Here is a 26,139-nt window from a genome sequence, read left to right as displayed (position 1 = left end):
TTGGTCTAAGAAATACATAAAGGGCTTTTTTTCTTAATTGAAAGTCACAATATATGATTATTAAATTACTTAATTTATCAATAAATATTATTTCCTAGTGTATATAAATCATATTTCAAAGAACTTAACAAAAAATAATACACTACCAATGACTACATTCATATGCAATAATTGGTTGGGTTTCATTAATATAACGTTTGTGTTCATTTATACAACGTTCGCCTTTCATTCATACAATGAAAAAACTGGGTTCATACAATGAATTATTTTCGTTCATACAACGTATAAGCTGCATCCATACAATGAATACATTTCATTCATACAACGAATAATATTCGTTAATACAACGAAAAGGCTACGTAATAGCAACGTAATTATTCGTTAATACTACGAAATGTATTCCATAAATGGTTTCGTAAATATAACGTAAAATTACGTTGTTCTAACGAAATGCTACGTTGGCTGACTTTTAATGAAGAATTTCGTTAATACAACGTAGAAATTCATCGTATTAACGAAACTTTTTCTACCAGTGTATGGTTAAATTTCAAGGGCCGATGTTGATTTTGAATAAAACACTAACTATTTAGGAAATTATTGCAATTTTATTATATTATGATATACTGGTATTACTCAATTATGTATGGAATAAAATATCGGCCAAATGGGCGCCGCAACCTCGGTGGCACACCTTCATCCGATGGTCCAAATTTTCGATGACGCTGAGGCATAATGGAGGTTCTATGCCGTTAATGTGCCGAATTATCTCATCCTTTAGCTCTTGAATTGTTGCTGGCTTATCGACGTACACCTTTTCTTTCAAATAACTCCAAAGAAAAAAGTCCAACGGTGTCAAATCACATGATCTTGGTGGCCAATTGACATCGCCATTATGTGAGATAACACGGCCATTGAATTTGTTGCGCAAAAGATCCATTGCTTCGTTAGCTGTGTGGCAAGTGGCACCGTCCTGCTGAAACCACATATCATCCACATCCATATCTTCCAATTCGGGCCATAAAAAGTTCGTTATCATCTCACGATAGCGAACACCATTCACAGTAACAGCCTGACCGGCCTCATTTTGGAAAAAATACGGCCCGATGATGCCGCCAGCCCATAAACCGCACCAAACAGTCACTCTTTGTGGGTGCATTGGTTTTTCAACAATCACTCTTGGATTCTCATTCGCCCAAATGCGGAAATTTTGTTTATTGACGAATCCACTGAGGTGAAAATATGCCTCATCGCTGAAAATGATTTTCTTCGAAAATTGATCATCCACTTTTGCCATTTCTTGGAACCATTTAACACGTTGTTGGATTGTGTATCTCTTCATGGTTCAAATTGAGTAAGTCTGAAATAGAGAAATGTCAAATAAAATTCGGAAAAAACTTGGCGTTTAGGTGTGGTTCACATTCAACATCGGCCCTTACAATTTAACCAATATGACCAATATGAAGCAATCTTTGCTTGGTTGTTAGATACCATATACTTACACCATGAAATTTGCTCCTCCAAGAGGATACGGAGGTCAAATCTGGGGATTCGTTTACAGGGGGGCTATATATAATTATACACCGATTTGGACCAATTTTTGCATAGGTGTTAGAGGTCATATATCAACACGTCGTACCAAATTTCAACCGGTTCGGATGAAATTTGCTCCTCCAAGAGGCCCAGGAGGTCAAATCCGGGGATCCGTTTATATGAAGGCTATATATAATTATAGACCTATATGGACCAATTTTAGCGTGAACCGGCTCGGATGAAATTTACTTCCCTAAGAGGCTGCGCAAGTCAAATCAGGGGGTCCGTTTATATGGGGGCTATACGTAAAAGTGGTCCGATATGGCCCATTTGCAATACCATCCGACCTACACCAATAACAACTCTTTGTGCCAAGCTTCAAGTCAATAGCTTGTTTCGTTTGGAAGTTAGCATGAATTCCACGGACGGACGGACATCGCTAGATCGACTCAGAATTTCACCACGACCCACTCGTATTACTTCAAAAATGTCATGGTTTTTTCGATAGAGATTCAGATTGCAACACTAGGTTAGTCCAATCCCGAAATATAAAAGACAACCTTCGGATATAGTTTTACTAAACTCTGTTCAGCATTTCAAATTTGTCAGAAAAACTGTTTTTCTGTATTTCCTCATTACTTATTTTCTTGGGAATAATCGCATAAAAAGGTCACCAAATTCAGTTTTGCACTAGAAGTGTGATAATTATTTTTTTAAATTAGATTCTACATTGGTGTTGACATTGCCATCGGTGAATACCTAAATGTATACCAGGAGATCATTTAAATAAATAATGGTAGACAAAAATATCCATACCTCATTATTTGTATTTACTTTACATTCAGATATCTGGAAGAATAGTCTTTCGGTCGAAGTATTCAAAGAATTGCCGCCAGCTGCGCCAATTATATGATCTTCACAAAGGTTTTACGTATTACTTTCTCCACTCTGGTACGGGAGTAGATCTGGTGACAATTGGAAATTAAAATAATTTCAAAAACAAACAATAACGTGAAAAAATAACAACAAAAAAAAAAGATAAAACTTGAACGTCATTTGCTGTTTAAATATAAACAAACTACCAATAAATAAATGCTGCTGAATTAAATTAAAAGCACCCTCCGACTGACTAAACCTGCGATGTATATATAATTTTGTTGTTGTTTTTTTATATAATTAATTAATGCACGTGTGGACCATGAAACATTGAATTGATAACTAGGCTTCTTTTATATCCTTGCTCCGTATTTGTTTAGTTAATAAGATGGCGGTATGAAAGAGAAGTGGTAGTATTTGCTTATCGTAGTAACTTTTTAAGCTTTTCATGATTGTGGGTCAACGCGTTTTGGAGAATTGAAATTTCAAGGCATCAGAAACATAGAAAATTCGAATGAAATTTTTAATTTAAATGAATGAGAAAATTTATATAAAAATGGTGATGTTAAATATTGAATGGCTCATTGGATTTTAATGAAAACTCGTTGGGATCTACTACGAGTACAGAAAAAAAAATATTTGTATCTTATTGTTTTAAAAATCAAACTGTTATTTCTATAGAATTTTTTTTCAAAATTTTCTTTCTAAAGAAAATTTTGTCAAAAAAAATTGCCAAAATTTTATTTCTATAGAAAATGTTGTCAAAATTTTACTTCTATAAAAATGCTGTGATGGTTTTATTTCTATAGAAAATTTTCAGAAAATTTTATTTCTATAGAAAATTTTGTCAAAATTTTATATCTATAGAAAATTTTGTCAATATTTTATTTCTATAGAAAATTTTGTCAATATTTTGTTTCTATAGAAAATTTTAGCAAAATTGTATATTTGTAAAAAATTTTGTCAAACTGTTGTTTCTATAAAAAATATTGACAAAATTTTATTTTTATAGAAAATATTGTCAGCACTTTATTTCTATAGAAAATTTTGTCATCATATTATCTCTATAGAAGATTTTAATTCTGTAGAAAATTATCACAAAATTGTATATTTGTAAAAAATTTTGTCAAACTGTTATTTCTATAAAAAATATTGTCAAAATTTTATTTTTATAGAAAATTTTGTCAACACTTTATTTCTATAGAAAATTTTATCATCATATTATCTCTATAGAAAATTTTAATTCTGTAGAAAATTATCACAAAATTGTATTTCTATAGAAAATTTTCACAAAAAAGTTTTGTTAAAATTTTATTTCTATAGAAAATTTTGTCAAAATTTTACTTCTATAAAAATGCTGTCAAAGTTTTATTTCTATAGAAAATTTTGTCAATATTTTATTTCTGTAAAAAAATTTTGTCAAAATTTTATTTCTGTAAAAAATTTTGTCAAAATTTTATTTCTGTAAAAAATTTGTCAAAATTTTATTTCTATAGAAATTTTTCACAAATTTTTATACCCTTCACCACTACTGTGGTACAGGGTATAATAAGTTTGTGCATTTGTATGTAACGCCAAGAAGGAAAAGCCTGAGACCCATCGTTTAGTATACCGATCGTCTTAGAATTAAATTCTGAGTCGATTTAGCGATGTCCGTCTGTCTGTCCGTCTGTCTGTCTGTCTGTTGATGTATTTTTGTGTGCAAAGTACAGCTCGCAGTTTTAGTCCGATTGTCCTAAAATTTGGTATAGGGTCCTGTTTCGGCTCAAAGACGATCCCTATTGAAAATCGGTTCAGATTTAGATATAGCTGCCATATATATTTTCACCGATCTGGTCATAATTGGCGTGTATATCAACCGATCTTCCTCAAATTCCGTACATCCGAATATTTTATGAGTCTCGAAAAACTTGCAAAATATCAGCCAAATCGGTTCAGATTTAGATATAGCGCCCATATATAGCTTTCGCCCGATTTACACTCATTTGCCCACAGAGGCCAATTTTTTGCTCCGATTTAGTTGAAATTTTGCACAGGGAGTAGAATTAGCATTGTAGCTATGCGTGCCAAATTTGGTTGAAATCGGTTCAGATTTAGATATAGCTCCCATATATAGTTTTCGCCCGATTTACACTCATATGACCATAGATACCAATTTTTAACTCCGATTTAGTTGAAATTTTGCACAAGGGGTTGAATTAGCATTGTTGCTATGCGTGCCAAATTTGGTTGAAATCGGTTTAGATTTAGATATAGCTCCCATATATATGTTTTTCTGATTTCGACAAAAATGGTCAAAATACCAACATTTTCCATGTAAAGTCGCCACTGTTTAGTCGAAAAGTTGTAAAAATGACTCTATTTTTCCTTAACTTCTAATGCATATATATCGAGCGATAAATCATAAATAAACTTTTGCGAAGTTTTCTTAAAATTGCTCCAGATTTAAATGTTTCCCATATTTTTTTTTACTAACATTGTGTTCCACCCTAGTGCATTAGCCGACTTAAATTTTGAGTCTATAGATTTTGTAGAAGTCTATCAAATTCTGTCCAGATCGAGTGATATTTAAATGTATGTATTTGGGACAAACCTTTATATATAGCCCCCAACACATTTGACGGATGTGATATGGTATCGAAAATTTAGATCTACAAAGTGGTGCAGGGTATAATATAGTCGGCCCCGCCCGACTTTAAACTTTCCTTACTGGTTATTTCTATAGATTGTTTTTCTGTAAAAAATGTTGTCAAAATTTTATTTCTGTAAAAAATTTTATTTCTATTGAAATAGAAAATTTTTTATATAGAAAATTTTGTCAAAATTTTATTTCTATAGAAAATTTTGTCAAAATTTTATTTCTATAGAAAATTTTGTCAAAATTTTAAGCTACACTTGTAGTTTAGTCAATGCATGGCTTTAAGCTGAGATGAAAAACAACAATAACGATTGAAGAGAAGCCAACAATAACAAACAAAACGAATGAAGATAGAGGAAGCACGCTCAAAAACAAACCCAGCCAACTAAATACAAATCGATGATTTGAGTTTGGCAAAGGAAAAGAGATATGCTTGCAAATTTGTTTAGGCAGTAGCCGACTATTAAACCCTTTTTCGGAAGGTTCAAGTGTATTTCACTTTGGGTTGAGTGAATTACCCGAATTTATTCTGATAATTGGTTGATAGTTTTGCTGCAAGTAGAGGATGCTGATGAGGAATGTGGTAATTCCGAAACAGCTGTACATCCAACCATCTTGAAGTCTATAGGGCTTTGCCCAAATAAATTTGACAAGCATATTTTTCCTCTGTTGGTTAAGCTACACTTGTAGTTTAGTCAACGCATGGCTTTAAGCTGAGATCAAAAACAACAATAAAAATTTTATTTCTGTAGAAAATTTTAGCAAAATTGTATATTTGTAAAAAATTTTGTCAAACTGTTATTTTTAAGAAAATTTTGTCAACACTTTATTTCTATAGAAAATCTTGTCATCATATTATCTCTATAGAAAATTTTAATTCTGTAGAAAATTCTCACAAAATTGTATTTCTATAGAAAATTTTCACAAAAAAATTTTGTCAAAATTTTATTTCTATAGAAAATGTTGTCAAAATTTTACTTCTATAAAAATGCTGTCAAAGTTTTATTTCTAAAGAAAATCTTGTCAATATTTCATTTCTGTAAAAAAATTTGTCAAATTTTTATTTCTGTAAAAAATTTTGTCAAAATTTTATTTCTTTAGAAAATTTTGTCAAAATGTTATTTCTTTAGAAAATTTGCACAAAATTTTATTTCTATAGAAAATTTTGTCAATATTTTATTTCTGTAAAAAAATTTGTCAAAATTTTATTTCTATAGAACATTTTGTCAAAATTTTATTTCTATAGAACATTTTGTTAAAATTTTATTTCTATTGAAAATTTTGTAAAAATTTTATTTCTATAGAAAATGCTGTCAAAGTTTTATTTCTATAGAAAATTTTTTCAAAATGTTATTTCTATAGAAAATTTTGTCAATATTTTATTTCTGTAAAAAATTTTCTCAAAATTTTATTTCTGTAAAAAATTTTGTCAAAATTTTATTTCAATAGAAAAGAAAATTTTATTTCTATGGAAAATTTTGTCAACATTTTATTTGTATAAAAAAATTGTATTTCTTTAGAACATTTTGTCAAAATTTAATTTTTATAGAAAATTTTGTCAAACTTTAATTTCTATAGAAATTTTGTCAAACTTTAATTTCTATAGAAAATTTTGTCAAAATGTTATTTCTATAGAAAATTTTTTCAAAATTTTATTTCTATGGGAAATTTTGCCAAAATTTTATTTCTATGGGAAATTTTTAAAGTACCCCTTAGTTGTAGAGGAATATTTGGCCAAATCTATCAAAACATAAAGAATTCTACCAATCCACCATACCACGCACAGAAAAAAACATGTTTGCCGCATCCATTTAATGCTTATATAGATCATGTTATTGTCGCGAAACCATATATTTTGTCTTTGTAAAAATAATTTTCGAGCGGAGAAATATATATGTTGGCAATAAGCATTTAAATGGATCTCAAATGCCGCAAACATGTTCTATTATTTAAATGATAGAATTTGAGACCATTATATGGTCGGGAAAATCATGTACCTGACCATTCATATTTTTTCCTTTTTTGCAGAGAGAAAAGTATTTTTATAGGTTACGTATAGACATGTCTAGAACCATTACATGGCCATAAAGACCAAAGATTATAAAAGAGGAAGATGGGAGATTGGCTACTGAGCACATCAAACCATTTATCACATTAGTTTAATACTCGAACCAAACGCGTATACGACAAGTATTGACATAGCATTAAAATGCAAATAAAAAGAAATTAAGAGCACGAAATAAATTTCCATAAAGGGGAAAATGTAATTTTTTTGTTGTTGCCTAAAATTTAACATTGTTTCATTAAGAAAAATAAATTTTTCATTAAAAAAATAAAAACGAAAAACAACTAAAATATTGCAAACATGTATTAAACTAATCTGGTAAATGCAACATTTGGTATGACGCAAGCCATCTCCCATCTTCCTCAAATATATAATCTTTGATAAAGACCATATACATTGTTTTCGTGACCATTTATTTTTTTGCAGCGAAAAGAATTTTATAAAAACATTGAGCAGGTAGACACGATTTTCAATTTGCGCGTCAGTCGTGTGTTGATTGTTTCTTGGAATGGACGGAGAATATGGAATTACTGTGTTTTGTGTTAATTTATTCACTCAGAAGTGGCACGTGGTTTTATGTGAACACAAAAAAGGAAAGTGTAATTGAAAAAATGTACCTGTTTTTTGTTCTGCATTTTGATATATGGTATAATTTATTTTTATTTGCAGTTACATGATGTCTGCATTGGTACATTTGATGGGAACGAAGTAAATTTGGAATGATTACTTATTGTTGAAATTGAACCAAAATATAATGTGTAAAAATATGTGATGTTTGCTTGCGCGACATAGTAAATACAAATAAACAATGAATCAGTTTATAAATAAATAAAAAACAAATAAATAAAGTTAATTTTGTGTTTTCTTTTCTCAAGTGGCGTCCTTTTTTTTCGACGACGAAAAATGTTTTTTTCATAAAGATCAAACCATTTTAGGTTGTGACCATGTTCTTTTAACTGGAAGAAAAACATTTTTGACGAATGTCCTAAAATTTTAGATCGTGACCATTGCCTTTTAATGGAAACAAAAATCTTTTTATCAATATAATAACATTTTATATGAGGACAATTTTATTTTTCTTAGAACCATGTTCACTGAGCCAACATAGTTGCAGGTGAAAATGTTACATGGTTGCCGCAAAAATAGCTCCTATCATATTATTTTGCTCTTCGAATATGATTGTGACAATTATGTTTCTTCTCCGCGTGCAGTGAAAAATCTACCATTTTTGGTAGAATTCTACCAACTGTGGCAACCGTGATCTGGTAACCAATCGAAGGTGTAAATTTTCAGTTGATCCTTTTAGCAAGTGATTTTCTTTGAATAACTACCACATAGCAGGTAGCAGTGGACATACATGTATTTATATATATTTTTCTGAATTTCGACAAATGGTGTTACGAAACACACCGGGTCAGCTAAATTACTATTGAAAGGAAATTTCGCCGAAATTGTTTATAGATGATATTTCGAGAAAAAATCTATAGAAATACAATTTCACAGAAATATTCTGGAGAAATAAAATTGCAATGAAATTTTCTATAACAAATAAATATGTGGAATATATTGAGGTATTTTTCCAGAACTACACTGCATATTTAATTGATTGTGGCTATTCAAACAAACTGCTGATACAGTCGCCAAGTGTTTCATTGCCCATAATTGCCAGATAACTCTTTACGAGCGATATTCTCTCAGGTAATCACATTTTTGGTATCATATAATTTTCCACATTCTCGGATAGATATATCTATCTATCCACTTCATATATACATATATATATATATATATATTTTGTTTAATATTATTTTGTCTTGTGGACATTTTGGAGATAACAATGGCAGGCGTTTGAAGAAATGCGACCCGACGACTTTATAAGAAAAAAGTCTAAATTTGTCACTAGAAATATTTATTCTCGTGCACAAAAAAATTATATTTTTTTTGCCGTTGATTTGGTAGCGACGACGCAATTGCCGCTTGTAAAATAGAGATAACTCCTTGGTTTTGCTTAAGCCATTTAAACTAATTTATTAGTATTTTTATTTGTGTTCTGATGACTACGTTTTGTGAAGAGAATCTGGGAAAGTGAGTTTATGATTTTTATTAAACGAAATCATTTAAGATAACAATTAGAGTTTGTATAATGTATAGTTGAATAAGACTTTTCCTTTTTTTCTCAATAGATTTTGGTATTGAAACCATGTCAAAGATGTGGCTTCTTTTGGCGACCTATCTGGCTTTAAATCTAGGATCAATAAAACTGAAATTAGAATACAAATGTCATTTATTGAATTTGCATTCTATTTTCACGGTATATTAAGGCTGTTCACGTCCAAATTATAACGAATACTTCAAAGTAAAAAACGTTTTCTTAAAACCAAAAAAATAAACCAAAGATGCTAAATCCTCAAAATAAGTCTTAGCCTATATTTGAAGCGTTTTTATTTTAAATCTACACACAAAAAAAAAATTTTAATTCAATCACTAAATTAATTGATCCAATTAATTTTTTAATTGAAATGTCTTCAATCACAGAAATGATAGTATTAATTAAAAAATTAATTGACAGTCAATTAAAAAAATAATTGGTACTATTATTTTGTGTGATTGATTTTTGTTTCAATTAAAAAATTTGTTGAATCAATTAAATTTTTAATTGAACATTTTTTAGGACTCAGTTAAGATTTTAATTAGAAAAACTTTCGTGAGATTTTTTTCTGTGTACAGATTCAATATTTCAGTTAATTTAAGGACGAAAATGTGTTTCTTTATTTTAAGTTTCAAAGCCAAAAATTTTGTCAAAATTGTATTTCTATGGAAAATTTTAACCAAAATTTTATTTCTATGGAAAATTTTATTTCAAAATTTTGACAAAATTTTCTATGGAAATAAAATTTTGACAATCCTTCTATAAAAATATTATAGAAAGATTGTCAAAATTTTATTTCCATAGAAAATTTTGTCAAAATTTTATTTCAAAATTTTGTCAAAATTTTATTTCAAAACTTTGTCAGAATTTTATTTCTATAGAAAATTTTGGCAAAATTGTATTTCTATAGAAAAATTGTCAAAATTTTATTTCTATGGAAATGTTTAATCAAAATTTTATTTCTGTAGAAAATTTGTAAAAATTTTATTTATATGGAAATTTGTCAAAATTTTATTTCTATAAAAATTTTTAACCAAAATTTTTATCCCTGCGCCACACTGTGGAACATATGACCACAGTGGCCAATCTTTTACTCCGATTTAATTGAAATTTTGCACAGGGAGTAGAATTAGCATTGTAGCTATGCGTGCCAAATTTGGTTGAAATCGGTTCAGATTTAGATATAGCTCCCATATATATCTTTCGCCCGATATGGACTAATACGGTCCCAGAAGCCAGAGTTTTACCCCAATTTGGTTGACATTTTTGCACTAGGAGTACAATTAGTAGTGTAGTCAAGTGTGGCAAATTTTATTGAAATCGGTTCAGATTTAGATATAGCTCCCATATATATCGTTCGCCCGATTTACACTCATATGACCACAGTGGCCAATCTTTTGGCTCCGATTTAATTGAAATTTTGCAAAGGGAGTAGAATTAGAATTGTAGCTATGCGTGCCAAATTTGGTTGAAATCGGTTCAGATTTAGATATATCTCCCATTTCCCCCGATTTACACTCATATGACCACAGAGGCCAATTTTTAGCTCCGATTTAGTTGAAAATTTTCACAGGGAGTAGAATTAGCATTGTAGCTATGCGTGCCAAATTTGTGCAAAATCGGTTCAGATTTAGATATAGCTCCCATATATATGTTCTTCTGATTTCGACAAAAATGGTCAAAAAAGAAACATTTTCCTTGTAAAATCGCCACTGCTTAGTCGAAAAGTTGTAAAAATGATTCTAATTTTCCTAAACTTCTAATACATATATATCGAGCGATAAATCATAAATAAACTTTTGCGAAGTTTCCTTAAAAGTGCTTCAGATTTAAAATTTTCCCATATTTTTTTACTAAAATTGTGTTCCACCCTAGTGCATTAGCAACTTAAATTTTGAGTCTATAGATTTTGTGGAAGTCTATCAAATTCTATCCAGATCGAGTGATATTTAACACATTTGACGGATGTGATATGGTATCGAAAATTTGGATCTTCAAACAATATATATAGGTATAATATAGTCGGCCCCGCTCGACTTTAGACTTTCCTTACTTGTTTTCTATAGAAAGTTTTGTCAAAATTTTATTTCTATAGAAAATTTTGTCAAAATTTTATTTCTATAGAAAATTTTCTTAAAATTTTATTTCTATAGAAAATTTTCTTAAAATTTTATTTAAAAATTTTGTCAAAATTTTATTTCTACAGAAAATTTTGTTAACATTTTATTTCTATGGGAATTTTTAACCAAATTTTTTTTCTATAGAAAATTTCGTCAAAATTTTATTTCTATAGAAAAGTTTATTTCAAAATTTTGTCAAAATTTTATTTCTATTGAAAATTTTGTCAAAATTTTATTTTTATGTTGTTTTTTTATTTTTATATAGAAAATTTTGTCAAAATTTTATTTCTATAGAAAATTTTGTTAAAATTTTATTTCTATAGAAAATTTTGTTAAAATTTTATTTCTATAGAAAATTTTGTCAAAATTTTATTTCTATAGAAAATTTTGTCAAACTTTTTTTCTATAGAAAATGTTGTCAATATTTTATTTCTATAGAAAATTTTGTCAGAGGGACACAAATTTCCAACATTTGTGTCCTATATTTAATAAAAAAAATTTTTGAAGCAAAGATTATAAACTTTATTTTAATTAAAATTTCATCATTTTAAAGAAATTTGTCCTTAATATTTTGTAAATTGCGCGTCCTAAAAATTAGGTGGCGTAATCTTTAATATCATCTAAATATTCTTTCAGGGCACTATGATCTGCTCCAGCGTGATGAAATAATTAGTTTCAATCTTTTTTTCAACTACTGATGATATTGAAGCATGTAATAAAAAAAATCATCAGGACTGATCAACAGAAAGACAAGTGGAAGGTTTCTTTCGTTAACCAGATATCTCTAAATCAAGTACCACCTTACGTATAACGCCTCCTTCCCCTCCATATAGACGGCTTAACATTATCAACATTTATATTATAAACTCTATAATTGTTTTTATGAAACGTTTTAAATTCCTCATAAAATTCTCGTAGTACTTTTCCTTTTCTTTAAAACTCTCATGCACAGCATGAATGAAATGGAGGTGCCATCTATCGAAGTTCAATTACCTGCTAAGGAATATCAAAAATTCACTCAATACTTCTAGATCAATAGGTTAACAAAACGTGATGATTTTGTTTTTATTATATTGACAACATTATGGAATGGATGAATGACTGATAAACAATGGCTATAGTGCAGCATATTTGGATAATTAAAAAAATACGTGAGAATATCGTGGCAATCGAATAAGGGTGTGTATACGCAAAACATAGCTACTTATGTTGTGTTGAATATCACTACCGGATTAAATATTCAAATTTAGCTGCATTTTGTTTTTGCAAAATATATAATTAAAAATCTATGTTCGCAATTAATGATTTACAATAACAACTATTGGAATGAAATAAAAAAAAAACGAGTACCAAAATGGTATTAACGAGGAATATGTACACACATGTGCGTTCTTTTTTATTTAAATTAAAAAAGTGATTTTGTTTATTTTTAGAATTACTTTTGCTGCAAAAAAAAATAAAATCTATTCTAATTGATTGATTTAATTTATTGAATAATTAAATATGTCGTAAATATAGCCTACACTCAAAAAAAGTTTATTGGATCCAAAGATTTTGACCTTCCCTTAAGGATGCGGCTTCTTTAAAATAATGAAATTTTTTAGCTACCTATCTGGCTTTAAATCTAGGACCAATAAAATTAAAATTTGGATACAGATCTCATTTATCAAATTTTCATTCTCTTTTTGCGGTTTATTATTAAAGGTACCCACGTACACATTAATGCCAGTTTAAAAACCCAAATTATAACGGATACTTCAAAGCAGGGCTGTGGAGTCGAGCCAATTTTGCTCGACTCCGACTCCGACTCCAGCATTTTTCATCAGCTCGACTCCGACTCCGTCTCAGGAGTCACTCCGGGTAATATAACTAAATCTCATTTTAATACCACTAATTTGTAGTTCTATTGTGGGGGTACTGTAAGTGGATCGATATAAAGTTTCGTATTTATTTATGTGTGCAAGAAAAAGTCTTAATTTCACATTAGATGCCAATTGAACTCTATATTTCAAATTTAGGGCAATGTTTAATGAATAAAATAATGATATAAATACCCATCATAATGTGAGAAGATACCAACAGTACACCCTCAAAAAAAATCGCTTCTTTAACATATGTTCCAAACATATTTTGCAGGAAGCACATATATTATTGCATACTGCCGAAACATTAATATGTTTGTTTTATGTGAACATATTATATGTTTGGAAGCATTTTGAGCCAAAAATATTATATGCTTGGAAGAATTTTTCCCAAACACGATTGTGCTCATTCCCTAACATACTCGTAATTTTCAAATTTTTTAGTTATTGGCACCTTTTTCTGTAATACAAATAATGTTGAAGAAATTATTCAATTTTATAAATTTTTTAAATTTTACCTTTCGCCTGCACGGAGAATCGAACCGAGGACCATACAGTTTGTAAGCCAACACACTATCCACTGGGCTACGTAGCTGTTATAGTCACCAGTAGATAATTATCGTTTTAAGTTACATTTATATAGCATAGTTTGCAGCGCCCACGAGCCCATGCAAACATTACATTATTTAACAGAAACATACATTTGTTTGCCACGTGGAGCAGTGGTTAGCATGTCTGCCTTGCATGCAAAGGGTCGTGGGTTCAATCCCTGCTCCGACCGAACATTTTTTTTTTTTTTTAATTTACACATTTATATTTATACTATATTAAATTTTTTTAAATGAAACTTCGAAATGTGCGTTATTAAAGATTTATAGTCAGTAACAGTGCTTGATATAAACGAAATTGACTGCTTTTTGGATAAAATATTATTTTTTATTGCAAAAATAACAATATTGTAATAAAAAACTGTTTTTGGACAAAACTTTAAAATTTGGAAGGAATTAAAAAACTAACAAAAGAAGAACGTGGAGTCGAGTATAAACATACATACATAATTTTATAATATAAACATACATTTATTTAGGAGTGAACAGTTTTTTACTAGCATTTAACACCATCGCTCTAAAATTCCTTTTATTTTTCTTTAATAATTCATTTTAAAGAAAATAAACTTTTTAAATTGTTTTAGCTGTAAAACTCGAACTTAATGCCCGCTTTTATATTTAATGGTGTCCGTCAACTCCTCGTGGACTACTAAAGAGGAACTAAAGTTTGTTTTTTTTACATTTTACTGTGTAATTTTTCACTATTTCCTCCTTATTTCATTTTACTGTCCCAACTCTAAAAAGTGTATAATGCCCTTTCGCTATTTTTATGAAGACCCCTGATTTCTTTTAACGAACCAAGAAAAAAATTGTGCCCATAATGCCAAAATGATAAACAAAACACATGTCCACACATACATAAAATGCTGCTCTCAAGGCGAAAACATATGCTGTTTGTTTTTCAAATGTCTATTCTCTTGGTTTCGAATGTCTATTCTCTTTATTCAAATTAAATAATATTTAGACTTAAGCATATCAAATTTTTGGCCTTATCATAAAACAGTTTTCCGAAACAACATACAAGCGGTTTCACAGAAATTGTTCTCTTTTGACTCTTTTGCTGTGTTATATTGATATCTTTCGTCAAGTCTCCCGGTTTCCATCTCTATTTCTCTCTATACTCTCTCTCTGTCGCTTTGAATAAAATATCACAACATATGTATGTTTAGTCGAAATTTGTAAATTTATATATGTTTGTATTCACACATATGATTTTTATGAAACATTCATGCCCCAAACATAATATATTCTAACATATTAACATAGATGTCCCAAACATTTAGTGTTAGTTTAGGAACATTACATGTTCGCACTTAAATATATTGTGGTTTAAAATCGTGCCCGAAACACATTTTGTTTATATCGGAACATATGAAAAACATATTTTTCTAACAGTGTATATGTAAATATTTGTGGATTAAAATTATTGATACTATCTCAAATCCTTTAAATTTGTTGCGAGCAATATAAAGGTTTATATTTCCATATGCATGAATTTGAATCTGAATCGATTTAGACAAAATTGTATATACTTCTACAAAATCTAACTTGGAATTAACATGAATCTTAAAATTTAAATCTAACGTTATGGGACGTAACATAATTTTAACAAAAAATAAAAATGCAAGGAAAGTCTAAAGTCGGGCGGGCCGATTATAATATACTCTGCACAACTTTGTATTTATATCTACATTTTGATAAAATCTCAAATCAGACTTCTACAAAACTCGGGCAATATTTGGGAAATATTTATAATTGTTTAGACAATTTCGCAAAAATGCATTTATGATTCATTCATCGAAAAATTTGAAAATTTGAGTCATTTCTACAAGTTTTCGACTTGGCAAAATTTTCTATAGAAATAAAATTTTGGCAAAATTTTCTATAGAAATCAAATTTTGACCAAATATATAGAAATAAAATTTTTATAGAAATAAAATTTGGCAAAATTTTTTATAGAAAAGAATGAAAAAAGAAAAGTTAAAAAAAAGTATTAATAGAAATACAATTTAAAAAAAAAATTGTGTAGCAAACAAAATTGTGCAAAATTTTATTTCTATAGAAACAAAATTTTGACTAAATTTTCTATAGAAATAAAATTTTGACTAAATTTTATGTAGAAAAAATATTTCTATAGTAATAAAATTTTGAATACATTTTTTATAGCAGTGAGTATCAGTGAGCATCAGTATGAAAAAAAAATTGAGGAAATTTGCTATAGAAATAAAATTTGACAATTTTTTCTTATAGAAATAAAATTTTGAAAAAAATATCAATAAAAATACAATTTTAGAAAAATATTTGTGTAGTAAATAAAATTCTGCAAAATATTCTACAGAAACAAAATTTTGACTAAATTTTCTATAGAAATAAAATTTTGACCAAATTTTCTAATAAACAAGTATATACAGCAGTAAGTTCGGCCAGGCCGAATCTTAAATACCCACACTGTTAGAAAAATATGTTTTTCATATGTTCCGATATAAACAAAATGTGTTTCGGGCACGATTTTAAACCACAATATATTTAAGTGCGAACATGTAATGTTCCTAAACTAACACTAAATGTTTGGGACATCTATGTTAATATGTTAGAATATATTATGTTTGGGGCATGAATGTTTCATAAAAATCATATGTGTGAATACAAACATATATAAATTTACAAATTTCGACTAAACATACATATGTTGTGATATTTTATTCAAAGCGACAGAGAGAGAGTATAGAGAGAAATAGAGATGGAAACCGGGAGACTTGACGAAAGATATCAATATAACACAGCAAAAGAGTCAAAAGAGAACAATTTCTGTGAAACCGCTTGTATGTTGTTTCGGAAAACTGTTTTATGATAAGGCCAAAAATTTGATATGCTTAAGTCTAAATATTATTTAATTTGAATAAAGAGAATAGACATTCGAAACCAAGAGAATAGACATTTGAAAAACAAACAGCATATGTTTTCGCCTTGAGAGCAGCATTTTATGTATGTGTGGACATGTGTTTTGTTTATCATTTTGGCATTATGGGCACAATTTTTTTCTTGGTTCGTTAAAAGAAATCAGGGGTCTTCATAAAAATAGCGAAAGGGCATTATACACTTTTTAGAGTTGGGACAGTAAAATGAAATAAGGAGGAAATAGTGAAAAATTACACAGTAAAATGTAAAAAAAACAAACTTTAGTTCCTCTTTAGTAGTCCACGAGGAGTTGACGGACACCATTAAATATAAAAGCGGGCATTAAGTTCGAGTTTTACAGCTAAAACAATTTAAAAAGTTTATTTTCTTTAAAATGAATTATTAAAGAAAAATAAAAGGAATTTTAGAGCGATGGTGTTAAATGCTAGTAAAAAACTGTTCACTCCTAAATAAATGTATGTTTATATTATAAAATTATGTATGTATGTTTATACTCGACTCCACGTTCTTCTTTTGTTAGTTTTTTAATTCCTTCCAAATTTTAAAGTTTTGTCCAAAAACAGTTTTTTATTACAATATTGTTATTTTTGCAATAAAAAATAATATTTTATCCAAAAAGCAGTCAATTTCGTTTATATCAAGCACTGTTACTGACTATAAATCTTTAATAACGCACATTTCGAAGTTTCATTTAAAAAAATTTAATATAGTATAAATATAAATGTGTAAATTAAAAAAAAAAAAAAATGTTCGGTCGGAGCAGGGATTGAACCCACGACCCTTTGCATGCAAGGCAGACATGCTAACCACTGCTCCACGTGGCAAACAAATGTATGTTTCTGTTAAATAATGTAATGTTTGCATGGGCTCGTGGGCGCTGCAAACTATGCTATATAAATGTAACTTAAAACGATAATTATCTACTGGTGACTATAACAGCTACGTAGCCCAGTGGATAGTGTGTTGGCTTACAAACTGTATGGTCCTCGGTTCGATTCTCCGTGCAGGCGAAAGGTAAAATTTAAAAAATTTATAAAATTGAATAATTTCTTCAACATTATTTGTATTACAGAAAAAGGTGCCAATAACTAAAAAATTTGAAAATTACGAGTATGTTAGGGAATGAGCACAATCGTGTTTGGGAAAAATTCTTCCAAGCATATAATATTTTTGGCTCAAAATGCTTCCAAACATATAATATGTTCACATAAAACAAACATATTAATGTTTCGGCAGTATGCAATAATATATGTGCTTCCTGCAAAATATGTTTGGAACATATGTTAAAGAAGCGATTTTTTTTGAGGGTGCACCACCATGAACCAAATATTAGGGTTTCCTTCGAAATTTTAGGAGGGCTTGAGGACACTTCCCGAAGATAAATTTAAAGATTTCACCTATGAGGACTATATCAGATTCAGGATTTATAAGAACCATTTTTGTTTGAGTTTTAGAGGAATCATTAACATCTCTTGTAAGTGTGCAAGAAAATTACATATAAATCAAGACGTTATTGGTTTGAAATCTTAAATCTGTAGAAGTAAAATCTGGAAATTGTACATTGAGTTTCAAGCAATTTTCATGATCAGTGCTCCTTCTAACCCTCAAGAAGTGAAGTCGGTCTATATGGAGGCATTACCAAATGGACCGATAAAAACTTAATCCGATACACGTTTTTGTGAGCCTAAAATACCAGAATATTTACAATTTTAGGCAAATCAGATAAAAACTACGGTTTCTAGAAACCCAAGGAGTTCTTATGGGGGCTATACTAAAATATGGACCGATACTCACCGTTTTCGGCACACCTCTTTATGACCCGAAAATACCTCTAGATTTCCAATTTCAGGCAAATAGGATAAAAACTTCGGATTCTAGAAGCCCAAGAAGTAAAATCGGGAAATCGGTCTATATGGGGGCTATACCAAAATATGGACCGATACTCACCATTTCGGGCACACCTCTTTATGGTCCTAAAATACCTCTAGATTTCCAATTTCAGACAAATTGGCTAAAAACTACGGTTTCTATAAGCCCAAGACCCCAAATCGGGAGGTCGTTTTATATGGGGACCATACCAAAACATGGACCGATACTCACAATTTTTGGCACACGTATTTGTGGTCCTACAATACCTCTAGATGTCCAATTTCAGGTAAATTGAATAAAAACTGCGGTTTCTATAAGCCCAAGAAGTAAAATCGGGAGATCGGTCTATATAGGGGCTATACCAAAATATGGACCGATACTCACCATTTTTGGCACACCTCTTTATGGTCATAAAATACCTCTAGATTTCAAATTTCAGGCAAATTGGATAAAAACTACGATTTCTATAAGCCCAAGACCCCAAATCGGGAGGTCGGTCTATATGGGGGCTATTCCAAAATATGGACCGATACTCACAATTTTTGGCACACGTATTTGTGGTCCTACAATACCTCTAGATTTCCAATTTCAGATAAATTGAATAAAAACTGCGGTTTCTATAAGCCCAACAAGTAAAATCGGGAGATCGGTCTATATGGGGGCTATACCAAAACATGGACCGATACTCACCATTTTTGGCACACCTCTTTATGGTCATAAAATACCTCTAGATTTCAAATTTCAGGCAAATTGGATAAAAACTACGATTTCTATAAGCCCAAGACCCCAAATCGGGAGGTCGGTTTATATGGGGACTATATCAAAACCTGGACCGATATAGCCCATCTTCGAACTTGACCTGCCTGCAGACAAAAGACGAGTTTGTGCAAAATTTCAGCACGATTGCTTCATTATTGAAGACTGTAGCGTGATTACAACAGACAGACAGACAGACAGACAGACAGACAGACGGACAGACGGACATCGTTATATCATCTTAGAATTCCTCCCTCATCAAGAATATATATACTTTATATAGTCGGAAATCGATATTTCGATGTGTTACAAACGGAATGACAAACTTATTATACCCCCGTCACCATTCTATGGTGGTGGGTATAAAAATCTATTACTATAAAATGTTGCCAAAATTTTCTATAGAAATAAAATTTTGACTTAGAAATAAAATTTTCACAAAATTTGCTATAGAAATAAAATTCGATCCAGCCCATCTGCTAGTCTAACATTCTAGGAAACGTAAAAAGATAGCCGTAATTATAAGTTGATTTTCATTTACAATCATGCTGTACATTGATCGAATGAATAACGCAATGGAAACTAATTTGCGTAAAAACTTGCTTAGTTACAAAAATGTGAAGTGTTTTAAAAAGTTTGGTTTAGCCGGAGTCGGTGTCGAGCAAAATTTTTACGACTCCGACTCCGGCTCCACAGCCCTGCTTCAAAGTAAAAAATGTTTTCTTAATTCCAAAAAAAAAAAAAAAAACTTTAAACCAACGACGCTAAATCCTCAAAAGAAGTCTTAGCCTATATTTGAGGCGTTTTTATCTTAAATCTAAAGTTTCAAAATTTCAGTTAATTTAAGGACAATTTCCTCAAATCAAAAATGTGTTTCTTTACTTTAAGGAAAATTAGCCTTAATTCAAAGACATGCTACTTTAACGGAGGGATGCAAATTTACAAAATTTGGTGTCCTAAATTCAATTAAAAAAATTTTTGAAGCAAATATTATAAACTTTATTTTAATTAAAATTGCCTTATTTTAAAGAAATTTGTCCTTAACATTTTGTAAATTTGTAATCTTTAATATCACGTAAATATGTTTTTCAGTGTAGTTGACATGAGACAGAGAAGCATACACAGTAACATTAAAATTTGATTTAAAAAATGTTGGAATCTTTGGGGTAGTTTTTTTTATGTTAAGAAAACGTTGTTTTTGTTTATTTTTAAACTGAGGTGTAACTATTTGTAAGTGAATAGCTTTCGTATATTTATGCCCAGTTTCTGTATATCGAACGAGAGCTTTCTTTCGCATTTCAAACGAAAGAACATTGATTTGGGTTCCTCTGTGTCGAAAGGCAAGTCAAGAACTTATACAAAAAAAAAAAAAAAAAAAAAAAACAAGTAAGGAAAGTCTAAAGTCGGGCGGGGCCGAATATTATACCCTGCACCACTTTGTAGATCTAAATTTTCGATACCATATCACATCCGTCAAATGTTTTGGGGGCTATTTATAAGGGTTTGTCCCAAATACATACATTTAAATATCACTCGATTTGGACAGAATTTGATAGACTTTTACAAAATCTATAGACTCAAAATTTAAGTTGGCTAATGCACTAGGGTGGAACACAATTTTAGTAAAAAAATATGGGATACATTTAAATCTGAAGCAATTTTAAGGAAACTTCGCAAAAGTTTATTTATGATTTATCGCTCGATATATATGTATTAGAAGTTTAGGAAAATTAGAGTCATTTTTACAGCTTTTCGATTAAGCAGTGGCGATTTTACTAGGAAAATGTTGGTATTTTGACCATTTTTGTCGAAATCAGAAAATCTGAACCGATTTCAACCAAATTTGGCACGCATAGCTACAATGCTAATTCTACTCGCTGTGCAAAATTTCAACTAAATCGGAGCAAAAAATTGGCCTTTGTGGTCATATGAGTGTAAATCGGGCGAAAGCTATATATGGGAGATATATCTAAATCTGAACCGATTTCAATCAAATTTGGCACGCATAGTTACAATGCCAATTCTACTCCCTGTGCAAAATTTCAACTAAATCGGAGCAAAAAATTGGCCTCTGTGGTCATTTGAGTGTAAATCGGGCGAAAGCTATATATGGGAGGTATATCTAAATCTGAACCGATTTGGCTGATATTTTGCAAGTTTTTCGAGACTCATAAAATATTCGGATGTACGGAATTTGAGGAAGATCGGTAGATATACACGCCAATTATGACCAGATCGGTGAAAAATATATATGGCAGCTATATCTAAATCTGAACCAAAATCAATAGGAATCGTCTTTGAGCCGAAACAGGACCCTATACCAAATTTTAGGACAATCGGACTAAAACTGCGAGCTGTACTTTGCACACAAAAATACACCAACAGACAGACGGACAGACAGACAGACGGACAGATAGACAGACGGACATCGCTAAATCGACTCAGAATTTAATTCTAAGACGATCGGTATACTAAACGATGGGTCTCCGACTTTTCCTTCTTGGCGTTACATACAAATGCACAAACTTATTATACCCTGTACCACAGTAGTGGTGAAGGGTATAAATATAAAGTTCATACACTGAAAAATATTAATTTAATATGAAAGATTGTACAACCAAAATGGTACAACGCAATTTACATAATATTTACATAAAAAAATATCACCAAAATATTTCCAATTAAAAAGTTGAATTTGAAAATGTTTTCAATTAATAAATTAATGATACAATTAACTTTTTAATCAAATTCGGAAGACTAAGTCAGTTAAAAATGTTATGAACATTTTTTTTATCTCATTATACAATTATTTTTCGAGCTTTATGGACAGATATAGATATAATGCATTTGGACGTCAATTGCCTGTTTCGGTATCAGGCTAACATGAAATATAAGAAGCAACGATGAGCCCGTCGTAAAACTAGGAAAAACACGACTAATGTACGCGTTAGAATTGTTGTTGTATCCTGGAAACCAGTTTCTGTTAATTGTCACATGTTGTAGTTGACTGTAGAAACAATAAGCATTGTTCGACTGTTCACCACTTAGGTGAATTCTAACAAAATTAGCTTTCTAAAAATAAAAATTTCGTGTTGTTGCATTACTATGTAACAAAACGAAATAAAAATAAGATTAAGGGACTTGTAAGTTATATGAAAAGATGATGTACAGTGGGAGAAAAGATGATTCAATTTGTAAGAGGAAATTTCCCAAATGTTTTCTCCATAAGGAGTTAGCATAAAGGGCCCAAAATTGAGTTATCTCTCCCAGCCAGATCTATACTAAAGGCTGTGGAAAGGTTCATTCCCCCGAACCGAAACATGTACAGTCCAGGCGTGTATAGTTTTGTATCTGGAGTTTTCTTTTCAACCATGTTCCTTAATCTATATCTGTCCATAAAGCTCGAAAAATAATTGTATAATTAGATAAAGGGTGATTTGTTAAGAGCTTGATAACTTTTTTTTTAAAAAAACGCATAAAATTTGCAAAATCTCATCGGTTCTTTATTTGAAACGTTAGATTGGTCCATGACATTTACTTTTTGAAGATAATTTCATTTAAATGTTGACCGCGGCTGCGTCTTAGGTGGTCCATTCGGAAAGTCCAATTTTGGGCAACTTTTTCGAGCATTTCGGCCGGAATAGCCCGAATTTCTTCGGAAATGTTGTCTTCCAAAGCTGGAATAGTTGCTGGCTTATTTCTGTAGACTTTAGACTTGACGTCGCCCCACAAAAAATAGTCTAAAGGCGTCAAATCGCATGATCTTGGTGGCCAACTTACCGGTCCATTTCTTGAGATGAATTGTTCTCCGAAGTTTTCCCTCAAAATGGCCATAGAATCGCGAGCTGTGTGGCATGTTGCGCCATCTTGTTGAAAACACATGTCAACCAAGTTCAGTTCTTCCATTTTTGGCAACAAAAAGTTTGTTAGCATCGAACGATAGCGATCGCCATTCACCGTAACGTTGCGTCCAACAGCATCTTTGAAAAAATACGGTCCAATGATTCCACCAGCGTACAAACCACACCAAACAGTGCATTTTTCGGGATGCATGGGCAGTTCTTGAACGGCTTCTGGTTGCTCTTCACTCCAAATGCGGCAATTTTGCTTATTTACGTAGCCATTCAACCAGAAATGAGCCTCATCGCTGAACAAAATTTGTCGATAAAAAAGCGGATTTTCTGCCAACTTTTCTAGGGCCCATTCACTGAAAATTCGACGTTGTGGCAGATCGTAAGTCTATTCATGATGAAATGTCAAAGCATACTGAGCATCTTTCTCTTTGACACCATGTCTGAAATCCCACGTGATCTGTCAAATACTAATGCATGAAAATCCTAACCTCAAAAGAATCACCCTTTATAATGCATTTGGACGTCAATTGTCTGTTTCGGTATCAGGCTAACATGAAACATTTTTTTTTAATTTATAATTAAAAATGTATTTCAAACAATCAATTGTTATTCCAAATAAAAACTCTAAGCCAATTCAGAAAGTAATTGAAAATATTTACCTTTTTTAATAAAAAAATTAATTGAGTTTTGCAGTCAACATCAATAAAATTTTTAATTGAATCAATTAAAAAATTAATTGAAATTTGCTAATGAAATCAATTATTTTTTTTAATCAAGAATTTTTTCTATGCCCAATTAAAACTGTGATTGATACTATCATTTTCGTGATTGAAGACATTTCAATTCTAAAAATGAATTTCGTGATTGAATCAAAAAAAAAATTTTTTTTTGTGTGTTGTTTCAGTATTTTTTTTTTCACTAAACTTAGGTCAAGAAACTTTGACATTTGCCTCCCTCTGGTAAGGTTAGGTTAGGTGGCAGTCCGATGTATCAGGCTCACTTAGACTATTCAGTCCATTGTGATACCACATTGGTGAACTTCTCTCTTATCACTGAGTGCTGCCCGATTCTATGTGAAGCTCAATGACAAGGGACCTCCTTTTTATAGCCGAGTCCGAACGGTGTTCCACATTGCAGTGAAACCACTTAGATAAGCTTTGTAACCCTCAGAAATGTCACCAGCATTACTGAGGTAGAATAATCCACCGCTGGTGTTCGGTCGAAGCGGGAACCGAACCCACGACCTTGTTTATGCAAGGCGGTCATGCTAACCATTGCTCCACGGTGGCTCCCCTCCCTCTGCTAAAGGAGTTTCCTTTGAGCTAAGGAAGTTTTTCCTTAAAGTAAAGAAAAACATTTTAATCTTTGATCTTTAATTTAACTGATGCATTGAATCTTTGGATTTAAGATAAAAATGATTCAATTAATAAAATATTTTTTACTTTGAAATAACTGTTAGAATTTGGATTTTTAAACTGGTATTTGAGTACGTGAATAGCTTTATCAATATGACCTTTGCTTAACGATTTTGGTAGTGATTCCGAGCCAAAAAAAGCGGCTACTTTAAAATAATGGTATTTTCTGTTCACGTACAAACAAATGCCATTTGAAACCCCAAATTATAATTATAACAAATACTTCAAAATAAAAAAATGTTTTCTTAATTCCAAAAAGCCTTCTTAGTTTTTTTTTCTTAGATCTAAAGATTCAATATATCAATTAATTTAAAGACTTTTTCTTTAAATCAAAAATATATTTCTTTATTTTAAAGCCTTACTTCAATGACATACGAATTTAATGGAGGAACGCAAATTTTCAATATCCGTATCCTAAATTTAATGAAAACAATTTTTAATTTGATTATAAATTTTCTTTTTTTTAACTTTATTAATTTAAAGAAATTTGTCTTGAATATTGTGTAAATTACGTATCCTAAACTTTAGGTTGCTTAATCTTTCATATTAGGTCAATAATTTTTTTCAGTGAATTTGTTGAAAAATATTTACTTATTTTATTGAACTGGTAAAATTAACCAACATTTTCCTTTGTGGTGGGTTCATTTTTGTAATGTACCTTAATATATACCCAGTAAAAAAGTGTCGCCAAAAAAGTAGTAAAAATGTTCCTCTTGGATCCGGAAGTGGTGCCAAATTGGCGCAGAAGCGATGAATTTAACATGGGCTTGTCATAGGACAGATGTCCACCATTTCAACAGCCGTTGCACTGAATATGCATCACTTCTTAGGGTGTGATTCGAATTCTGTGTTTTGGATGTGATTTAAAAAGTTTTTGATATTTTGACAAAAATATACTTTTTATAATTTTTTTTATGAATTTTAATGTATTCTAACGCTTGTCTGAAACGTTTGACCTCTAATATTTTCAAAAATTCGCAATTTTTCAAGACTGGATCTACTAGCATTATTTTATACAAAATTTAAATAATGTGTACCATTTTATTAATTCTTACCTATTTGAAATAAAAATAAAAAAGCCCAGCAAAAAAAAATTGGAAGTTGTTCCACAAACATTTCTTTTAAAGCCCATCCCAGAATCCCTCATCGACTTTTTTCAACTTCCGATGCAGTCCTTTTGGACAAGTCCACAAACATTTCTTCTAAAGCGCATCGTGGGATCCCCCAATAATTTTTTTTCACTTCCGATGCAGTCCTTTTGGACAAGTGCACAAAAATTTCTTCTAAAGCGCGTTTTGGGATCCCCCAATGATTTTTTCTACTTCCGATGCAGTCCTTGTGGACAAGTATTAGAAAGAACGCAATCAGGCTATTTTAAGTGCAAATTTTGTACAATTAAATTTTACAACAAATAGAAAACTAAAAAAAAAAATAGAAATTAATGAAAAAAGTAAAAAAATAAAAATAAATTTCATCCG

General features: G+C 30.5%; 1 protein-coding gene across 1 annotated transcript in view; it reads right to left on the bottom strand.

The window, feature by feature from the left end:
• Positions 1-637: 637 nt before the first annotated feature.
• Positions 638-26,139, bottom strand: part of LOC142235896 (uncharacterized) — a 62,494-nt gene continuing 36,992 nt past the window's right edge. Inside the window, exon 2 of the mRNA XM_075307147.1 lies at positions 638-1,357. Coding sequence (XP_075163262.1) covers positions 638-1,339 — 702 coding nt within the window. The 5' untranslated portion in view covers positions 1,340-1,357. The remainder of the gene's footprint in view (positions 1,358-26,139) is intronic.

Source organism: Haematobia irritans, chromosome 4, assembly GCF_050003625.1.
Source record: "Haematobia irritans isolate KBUSLIRL chromosome 4, ASM5000362v1, whole genome shotgun sequence".
Lineage (NCBI taxonomy): Eukaryota > Metazoa > Arthropoda > Insecta > Diptera > Muscidae > Haematobia > Haematobia irritans.
Note: the sequence above shows the minus strand (reverse complement) of the source record. Positions and strands in the feature narration are given on the sequence as shown.